The 10209-nt window shown below is 37.7% G+C and overlaps 1 protein-coding gene across 1 annotated transcript; it reads left to right on the plus strand.

The window, feature by feature from the left end:
• Nucleotides 1–1489: 1489 nt before the first annotated feature.
• Nucleotides 1490–8886, plus strand: LOC127948946 (transmembrane protein 255B-like). Its single transcript, XM_052545826.1, has 9 exons — nucleotides 1490–1514; nucleotides 2401–2543; nucleotides 2658–2720; nucleotides 5315–5404; nucleotides 5497–5574; nucleotides 5793–5878; nucleotides 5966–6125; nucleotides 6639–6788; nucleotides 8267–8886. Exons 1-9 carry the CDS (start codon nucleotides 1490–1492, stop codon nucleotides 8489–8491), a joined length of 1020 nt encoding a protein of 339 aa, XP_052401786.1. The 3' UTR covers nucleotides 8492–8886.
• Nucleotides 8887–10209: the final 1323 nt, after the last annotated feature.

Genomic DNA, 10209 nt, shown 5'->3' on the forward strand with positions numbered 1-10209 from the left:
TTTTATGCAGTTTCTTGTAATTTGACAGTTGTAAAGATTTTCATAGTAGCATGTAGTTTTTAGATAAATGATCATGTTACATACTTGTGAGTTGTTGAGTTAGATGATGGTTTGAGAATGGCTATATATCATAATATCAATAAATTGTATTTCTGCTTATGAGAATCAATATCTGATGGTATGGTGAGCTCTGGTTTACACCGCTAGGAATAATCCTGATATCTCTGAGCAGTGATGAACTGTTTAATGATCTCAGATATTTAAAGTGGTTCATGTTCCTCTTGGTTTGGAAGAGTCTTTTGATCTCAGGATTCGGATCTTTATCAGATCTGATCCTGAAATTATAGTGAAAGGCTTGTTTTCCCATTCATTAGAGATTCCTGACCTGCTTTGGGAAAGCATCTGCTGAAGTGTTGGATGTCAGTGGAAAGATCCTAGATTTGTTTGGGATTATGTCTGTTATACCAACAGTAAAGCAGCGGAGATTTGCTGTATTGAGGGAATGTTGTCAGAACTTTGGCTAATGTTCTTTCAAAGTTATGAGCAAACGTTAGTTTATCTGATCTGTGGTAATGTCTTTAATTCATTATCACACAAACACTTTAGATGTTTAATGCTTTTCAAATGTAACATCCCTGTTATATTTGAAAAATGATACAATGAAACATTCACTTAACTTTTGCATAACTGAAGAAAATTGTATTTTAAACACTTCTGAAATAGTGTTTATAACCAAGAGGGTATGTTAGCAAAGTGTTCTTCTTTTTAATTTTTACTTTGTCACGCCACCATTGAGAATTGATCTTGAACTTTAACAATTCAGCTTTCATCTCTACTGTAAATGAGTTTATGGTCAGTGAAATGGACTCAGAGACTATAAGAGGATTTGGGATTTGCCCCCTTCACTCTCTAAAATATTTTAGAGTGTAGCATGATTACAATATGTATTCATCATAAAAATAACCAAATACTCAGAAATATCTTGAATTCCTAGTCAATCCAAGTATCTAAGTATTTAAGTAGTGCTGTCAAATAATTAATCGCGATTAGTTGCATCCAAAATAAGTTTTTATGGAATATGTATTTTGAAAATATTTACATGTATATATCACTTATAAATATATTTAAACATACCACACACACACACACACACACACACACATATATATATATATATATATATATATATATATATATATATATATATATATATATAATAATGACTTATTATTCTAACTGTATTTAATGATTTTAAAATAAGTCATTTCTCAAGCAGTGAATTCGACACGGATCAGGTGCTGCTGACTACAGCTCTACTCTACTCTACTCTACTCTACTCTACTCGGTGTTCACGCGTCAGCTCGCGCGCATCGCGTTACCGTCTCTCCTCTGCGTCACTGACTCGGGATTATTATCAACACGGCGGAAAACTCTCTTTATAGACTTTATTTTGTGCATTAAGTTGTGTGTGAAGCATCAGACAGACGCGATGCAGACGCACGCGGAGCCCGGAGGTGAGTGATCATCATCACATCAGCTCATCTCTCATAACTGCATCTCATTCTGACTCTCACTTTATTCTCACATCTGTGATCAGAGCACGCCCATGCATTCATCATGAAAACTACTCTCTTTAAGAAAAGTGTGCTGTATTTGTTACATGTGAATAAGTTGCTGTTCAATAGTAGATTAAACATTTGAATAAAGTATGGCCAGAAAGTGCGAATATTCTATTGGGTCTGGAATGTGTTTAAAGTCTGCATGAATGATGATAAACCCGAGAAGGAAAAGTGTCTTGTGTTTGGGTGGAGATATAAGATCACAAGCTGTATTTCTGAGATGCTGCGCAGTTCACCTTGTGTCCTCTGAGTTTAAGAAGGACCTCACTGTTTCTGACAGGTTTACTGGGAAGGTCAGGTTGAGACAAAAGTGACCACTACTTTCAGAATCCAAAATAAAAAAATACAAATTGAATTTTCTGTTACCATTTGCATGACCAACAGAAAACATCCCCATGAGCAAGCAGCTGAGGGAACGTTCTGTCAAGGTTCTCTCCAAGTTATGAACATGTTTCAGTGACATTAACAGAACGTTTGTTTAAAGTTATCAGGTCTTTTATTAGGTTCTCACAACGTTAGAACACAAGTATTACTTGTACGTCATTGAAATGTTTTTCCTGAAATGTTTCCATTTTTAAATGTTGCCCCTTGTTTCATAACCTTCAGAGAACATTCAAACGTAACGTTCCCAGAATGTTCCCAGAATGATACAATGGAACATTCCATAAAACCATTTTAAAGCTTGTTTTGAAACATGTAGCTGTTTGGATCTGTTGTGTGTGTGATGTTCTAGAGCAGGCGGGTGATAGTACATCTGTGTGAGTGTGTGTTGTTTGTCCAGATGTGTTCCAGAAGAGGAGAAGGACAGCGCTCTGGTTCTCCGTGTCTCTGTTTGGACTCTCTGTTCTGGTTCTGGTGGTCGGGCTGCTGTCGTCCACGCAGACGGATAACGTGGCCGTGTCTGGATACTATCCCGGGATCATAGTGAGTGACTCCACACCAGCACGTTTGTTGTAAAAAAAAATCTGATTTGGTAACTTGACCAACACTGGTCTAGATAATCAGGTTAAATCAAGTTTGTTCTCTTCTCGATGGCAGCTGAGTTTTGGAGCATTCTTGGGAATCGTTGGTCTGAACCTGGTGGAGAATCGCAGGCAGATGGTGAGTACAACCAGCCCAAATCATCTGGAAATGGCTCTCTGAGCGACATAATCAATACAATTACAGCCATTGTGTTTCAGTGAGGTTTATTTCTGTCCCTGTGAAATATATTTCAGATAATATTACTGGTTTTAGTAGGGAACACAAGGCTCATCGCCGTCAGATCGATGAGTGTGATTGGACGTGTGGTCAGTGATGCTGAAAGTGATTGGCTGATGGATCAGGAGGAGCTTTAGCTGAATTAGATTAGCATTGATGATCGCTGGGCTCAAGGAGCTTCAGTCCATCTCACCTCACAGCCTTATACACACCAGATGTTTGCTGTTTACCTGTGCGAAACTCACTGACCTCATGCAAAGGCGTTGCTATGTGACTTTAATGGTGTTCCATGTGGTTGCTAGGGAGTTGCTACGGTCTAATGTGTTCAGTGTGGTTGCTAGGGTGTTGCTACGTGACTAATGCCTTCAGTGTTGTTGTTAGAGTACTTCTATGGACTGTGATGTTTAGTGTGGTTGCTATGGTGTGGCTGCAGTTGACACTATTGTCAGTATTGTTCAGTGTGGGTTTCTAGAGGGTTGCTATGGACTGATGTATGTAGTGTGGTTGCTAAGGAGTTGCCATGGACAGAAATATTAGTGTTGTTATTTGACCATAAAAGTGTTCCATGCTAGTGTGTCTGTGTTTGGTTGCTAGGGTGACTGTGTAGTTGATAGGGAGTTCAGTGTGGTTGCTAAGGTGACTGTGTTTGGTTGCTATGGTGTTTGGTGTGGTTGATAGGGTGTTTGGTGTGGTTGCTAGGGTGTTACTCATGTTCTGATGGCTGCATCTTGTACTGATGGTGCTGTAACCTGGTTTAGTAACTCTTCTGTCCCAAATGGGGAACAAAATTAATCTTTTAGACACACCTGTTAATATTTTTACCAGCCATCAAACTGTTTTTTTTTTTTTTTTAAATATGTCATTATTTTGCTTTAATATTAGGATATTGTGAGCAGTCGACCAGCAAAATGTATAAAATATTTGTAATGGTAAGTTGTTAATTTTAGACCCTGGTAATAAACCACACACACACAAACGGTGTTACCATGACGAATGGAAGTTGTGGGTCTGTAACCATGGTGACGTGTTGTTGGTCTGGGTGTGATTTAGGCTTCTGTAGTGTCCTGTGTTCTGATCCCAGTACATCCTTTAACATTTAATGAACACCACACACACACACACACACACTCATTCACATAACCTACATGCACACACCCCATCTCACACACACACACACACACACACACACACACAGGGCCAGTAAACTGAATCCAGGCGCTCAGGTGAACACATTAATGTGCAACAGCCCGTATCACACCGCAGCTTCAGCTTCCATCTCCTGAGCATCACTGCAGACTCAGTCCCGTGACCTCTGACCCCTCCGAGATTGCAGGAAGTGACCAGAACATTGTTGCCAGAGAGTTGCGAGGTCAAACGCTGCAGAATTATGACCATAATGGAATGAGATGTCAGGGTGATGATGATTCAGGGGTTCGCCTTCAGAGAACAAGATCTTCCCAGAGTCATCCATTGTGTAACGCTTTGTTAAAGCCAATATGAAACCGGAGGATAAAGTGAAATACTTTCAGAGACCCACTCGCTCCCTTCAAACACATGAGCAGTGAGCACTACAACATCTGCCCTTGAGCGTTCATGAGGTCTTCTATAACTCATGCTGGATTGAGTGTGTGTCTGTTTGAGATGGTGATTAACCAGCTGGTTTGTGGATGTAGTTAGTTAGTAGAGCTGGGATAAGCTGAGGTGTGGACGGGTAACCAGAGAACCAGTGTTGAGTTACTGATCGCTGACATGGAGCTTCACACATGCATCTTTAAAGCGTCAGTGTTCAGGGTTTGTAGACTTCCTGTAACCTCTCCAACGACCAGAAACCAGCTGAAGTAACATCTCAGTAGTATTTGCCAGAAACTGGAACAAACTAAATAAACATGTTAGAGGTGAAACAAATCATTTGAATGAAGCATGTGTATACTGTAAAATACTGATATGCAACAAAGAAAAATGTAAACTCAATGCAGAAAACAAATATCACAATTCTGACTTTTTTTTTGTATTTTGAGTTCATATCATCCAGGAAAAAAAGAAAGCGAAACAAAAACACGCAATTAAATGTATTTACTGTTTTTCTGTGCGGTGGCAGACTGGGCTTGAGCCCGTCATATCTCTGAGTTTAATGGGACTGAAGTGTGTGTTTGGATGGAGCTCAGCTTTAATGAGCGCGAAGGACTTGTTTTATTGGTTCGTTATGGAGGTCACGTGATGTTTGCCTCGGCTCATTTATCACCAGTGAATAAACTCAGGATTTAGTTAGCACGATTAAGCAGGAACATGACATGATCGTAAAGCTGCAGGTCCATTTAAAAGCTCATTACCGCGTGATTGATGATGTTCCAGCTCTGGGCTCATCAGGACACTGTTAGTACTGCTTTAGTACCGACACTGACCCTAAACACAGTTAGGTAGTTAGTTAGATGTGTGATGTGTACATAATGATGTTGTTCTTCTCATCTCCTCATGTGTGTGTGTGTGTGTGTCAGCTGGTGGCCTCCATCATCTTCATCAGTCTGGGTGTCGTGTCGTGTTTCCTCTGCTCCATCATCGACAGCATCATCGCGGCTGAGTTCATGGTGAGTATCTGTTCACCTGCTGCTCATCTAACATCAGTCCTGAGAAGAGTACTGTACTGTGTGTGTGTGTGTGTGTGTGTGTGTGTGTGTAGGACACGAGGCCACTGATGGAGGGCCGCTGTGAGTTTTACTCCAGCTCTTCTGACAGCTATGACGATTACTACACCGAGGTGAGCTCATCTCAGATCCACACACTCACTGCTGGTTATGGCTTTGGTTATCAGTCTCTGAACGATCGTGTTCTCTGCTTCTCTCTGCTGGTCACATATGAACATAACTCCGGCACTTTGAGTCACACTCTTAAAAACTCTTTGTCATACAAGCAACAATATAGTTCATAATGTCAAGTTGAAAGTCTAAACTAATTCATGAGCTTTACTGTGTTCAGGTCCAGTGCCATTCCTACGGTCATCAGTGTAAACTCAAGGTGAAGAGCAACACCTGCTACTGCTGTGACTTGTTCCACTGTGACAGGTGAAGCACACATCAATCACTGAGCATTTCCAGCACAGCTGTGTGTTACTGAGCGTTGTACTGTGTGTGTGTGTGTGTGTGTGTTAGCGGGGACTATCGTGTGCAGTACCATGAGTTCACGGGTGTGAGCAGCTGCTGGGATGTGGTGAAGCTCTACCGTCTGATGTGGTCCTGTGTGACTCTTAACGTGCTCGGCGTGTTTCTGGGCATCATCACCGCTGCAATACTGGGAGCCTTCAAAGACCTGGTGAGTCCGGATCCATCAGACACTAATGAAAACAGAGTTTGTTTTAGATATTTCAGCTGCGTTCAGTTTTGATTATAGAGATGCACAATCTCTCAGTTCAATCACCAATATCTAATGTTTAGTGGACAGCCTAATGCTGGCTAATACAGGTTTTTCTATTTCTTTTTGACGCTGATTGATCATAGCTCTCTTAATATTGCAATTAATATTAATATTTGCTAGTAACTTGGGCAATTTTCAGTTTTTGGGACAAATAATTTAGTCGATATTCCGTATTTAAGTATAAAAATTTCATTAGATTTGCATTGTTTTGATAGCTTATTTCACTAATAAATAAAAAATCCAATAAATTAGAAGCAGACAAAGCTATTTAGATCTATAGTAAAAATTTTCAGCTTTAATATAACAATAATTCTCATTATCTGTATCATAGCTTCCACATTCATGTGTCTTAATGAGTCTGTAGTTGATGTAGATGTGTGTGTGTGTGTGTGTGTGTGTGTGTGCGCTCAGGCTCCAGCGGCTCGCAGTCACGTTACACCCAGTCCGGCTCCGCCCCCTCACATCCTGTACAACCCCACCCAACATGTGATCACCTACACCGGCTTCTGCCCCTCCGGACAAACTCTACCCGCCTACCCAAACTACCCACTGCCCATGCAGGTGAGGACCACTAACCAACTAACCAACCTCTGTCAGCAGTACGGTACTTATGACAGTCTGATGATCAGGACACCAACAGCACTGAATATTACTAAAGACAATGTTTTTCTATTATGACGTTAAAATTTCAGTCAGTTTTTTTTTATTATAAGGTTTAAATGTTGGATACTTTTGTTCCATTAAGAGATTTAAATATTGGTTTGTGTTCTATTAAGTGATTTAAATATCAGTCCGTTTTTTTTTGTTCTAATTACATAATTAAGTATCGGTTAATTTTGTTCTGTTAAAGATGTAAATATGAGTAAGTTTTGTTCTATTAAAAGGTTTAGATATCGGTCGGTTTCACTCTAGTAACATTTGAGTATTGGTTAGTTTTGTTCTGTTAGAGATGTAAATATAATTTAGTTTTGTTCTATTAAAAGGTTCAGATATCGGTTGAGTAGTTTCACTCTAGTAACATTTGAGTATCGGTTAGTTTTGTTCTGTTAGAAATGTAAATATAATTTAGTTTTGTTCTATTAAAAGGTTTAGATATCGGTCGGTTTCACTCTAGTAACATTTGAGTATTGGTTAGTTTTGTTCTGTTAGAGATGTAAATATAATTTAGTTTTGTTCTATTAAAAGGTTCAGATATCGGTTGAGTAGTTTCACTCTAGTAACATTTGAGTACCGGTTTTGTTCTATTAAAAATATCAGTCAATTTTTTCTATTAAAAGGTTTAGATATCGGTTGGTTTCACTTAAGTAACATTTGAGTATCGGTTAGTTTTGTTCTATTAAAGAAGCAGATATCAGTCAGTTTTGTTCTATTAAGTGATTTAAATATGTTGGTTTTGTTTTATTAAAATGTTTAGATATCAGTCAGTTTTGTTCTATTAAAAGGGTTAGATATCGGTTGGTTTCACTCTAGTAACATTTGAGTATCGGTTAGTTTTGTTCTATTAAAGATGTAAATATCAGTCAGTTGTTTTCTATTAAAATATTTAAATATAATTTAGGTTTTGTTCTAGAAACAGATTTAAATATCAACTTGATTTGTTCTGTTAAAAGATTAAAATATCATAATTGTTTTTTTTAAGAATCATTTAGAAATCAGTTGATTTTTTTTTAGAAACAGATTAAAATTTCAGTCAGTTTTGTTCAATTAAATTATTTAAATAACAGTCGATTTTGTTCTAATTACAGAATTAAATACCAGTCTGTTTCATTTTATTAAGAGTTTTAAATATCGGTAGGTTTTGTTCTAGAAACAGATTTAAACATCGGGTCCATTTTGTTCAATAAGATTTAAATATCAGTTGGTTTTGTTCTATTAAGTGATTTAAATATCGGTAGGTTTTGTCATATTTAAAGGTTTATTATCAGTCAGTTGTGTTCTATTAAAAGATTAAAATATCGGTAGGTTTTGTTCTAGAAACAGATTTTAATATCAACTGGATCAAATGGATGCTTTAATCTCATCATTTCCTCGTTCTCCAGCATCTGAACGGTTATCCAGCTTCCGCTGCAGGTCAGTCTGTCCCCGAGGTCTCGACCTCTCCGTCTGACGAGACCCAAGCAGCGTCTCAGAACGGGACCAATCCAGTCCTAACGACTCAATCCACATCTCAGGACAGCAGCGGCTACACGCTGACTCCTAATGCTCCCTCGCTCTACGCTCACTCGCTAGGGCCCTTCGAGAAGCCTCCGCCTTACGCCTGCTGAAGACACCTGACCTCTGACCCCTGTGACCTCCACCACCACCACGCTGCTGCTAATGACCTCAGAAAGGGTCTATGTAATCGTCACTTATTCTTGTAGCAAATGTGATCGATGTTATTTGTTGTCTGGTAGTTTCCGAAACCTCTGAACTTTGGCTTTAAATGTCCTCTTTCTTTTGGTGGGATCTTCATAGTTTGATTCATTGAATCGTTTGAGGCTGAAACACACTTCCTCAGCTAAATCACGCAGATCACTGCAGCTTTAGTTTTCTGCGTTCAGATCCACATCTGTCCGAGTCTGAGGAGAATCCTGCTGAGTGTTGACATTATTCAGATTCCTCTGGTTTAATAACAAGACATATTCACGAAATATTAAGAAAAACAATCTTCCTTATTGCCACTTTCTTCTTCAATAACAAAACCGATTGTTTAAGTTAAGAATACTTTTGTTGCATCACTGTGAAAACCACCTTTTGGCTCATTTTCTTGTTAAATGTTCTTAAAAATCATAGTTAAAACCGTCAGCTTGTCATAAATGATTAATAAATGTATTAGGTATTTTAAAAAAAAAATAACACTAACTACATATTCAAGACCTTAGCCAGGTTTTACAATCATGATCTAGCAGGTAAATTCTCCTGTTATGATTAACACTGATCTAAGATTTATATTGAAAATTATACACAAAATGCTTGCTGCCTAAAGAGTTAACAGGCAAATGCATGGTTAAGATTTATCAGTGAAATGTTTCATTTGTTGTATTAAACAAGGCAACAATATAGAATATGAAAAAACAATGTTCTTAGCCCTTTCATGCTCGTGCACAGAAAAATCTTTTGAACATTTCCATAAGTAACTAATTTGCTTTAAAGGCTTTTTTTAAAAAGCATAACAGAAAGACTTCAGCCTAATCATGAAACTTCTCAATTAAACTCTGAATCCGTTTTTTATTTATCTGCCAGTTCAATATTTTATTGCTACATTCATTTTAATGTGCTCTGTTGTGCATTGAATGCTTAAACTGCTTAAAAATAAAATGAACATACATCCTAGATTTAGAAATATCTCTGAATAAGAATGAACCCTATTCCCTATGTGACTCTGTGTTTTGTTATTTTCATTGTCCAGTGTTTTCTGTTTATTCTGCATATATGCAAAGTGTTTACTGCACAAGACCATCACTTTCCTGATAAAATTATTTCATTATTTTAAAGTCATTTAACCTTCAATAAAACCCTGAAAAAATATTTTCAAAAAATAGAAATAATTCTATTTTAAACTGCTAAACTGTAAATGATAGAGAACCATGTGGTTCTGAAAGAGTTTGCACTTAACATTGTTTAAAATATGCAAATGTGGCATAACCTAATTAAATAAGCACTAGTTTGTGTTCAGTTCCAGAACATTGGGTAAAGCTAAATTAAAAGTCTTGTTTGATTTGATTGCCATATTAAAGGTTTTTCCAGAGAGGATTTTGCACGGCTCTTTTTATTACTCCATAAATCAGAAAATACTGTCGACAAAAATAGAGCAAAGTGTTGTATGAAATATGTTTGGTGTGAGAAAAAAAAACCTCGAAAGGATTTAAATATACAGATGCAAACAGATAAAAGTGTAATAAAATAAACACTTAAATGTGGATTTTGAATGTTTTCTTTCCACCAGTCTGAAAATCTCAAATGTGATCAGTGCATGAAAAACACATTAAGCAAAACCAGTGAA

Source organism: Carassius gibelio, chromosome B1, assembly GCF_023724105.1.
Source record: "Carassius gibelio isolate Cgi1373 ecotype wild population from Czech Republic chromosome B1, carGib1.2-hapl.c, whole genome shotgun sequence".
Lineage (NCBI taxonomy): Eukaryota > Metazoa > Chordata > Actinopteri > Cypriniformes > Cyprinidae > Carassius > Carassius gibelio.

Coding starts and splice junctions, on each gene's coding strand:
- LOC127948946 (XM_052545826.1), top strand. CDS start 1,490: ATGCAGACGCACGCGGAGCCCGGAG. Junction 2,544..2,657: donor GATACTATCCCGGGATCATA/GTGAGTGACTCC, acceptor TCTCGATGGCAG/CTGAGTTTTGGAGCATTCTT. Junction 5,405..5,496: donor TCATCGCGGCTGAGTTCATG/GTGAGTATCTGT, acceptor GTGTGTGTGTAG/GACACGAGGCCACTGATGGA.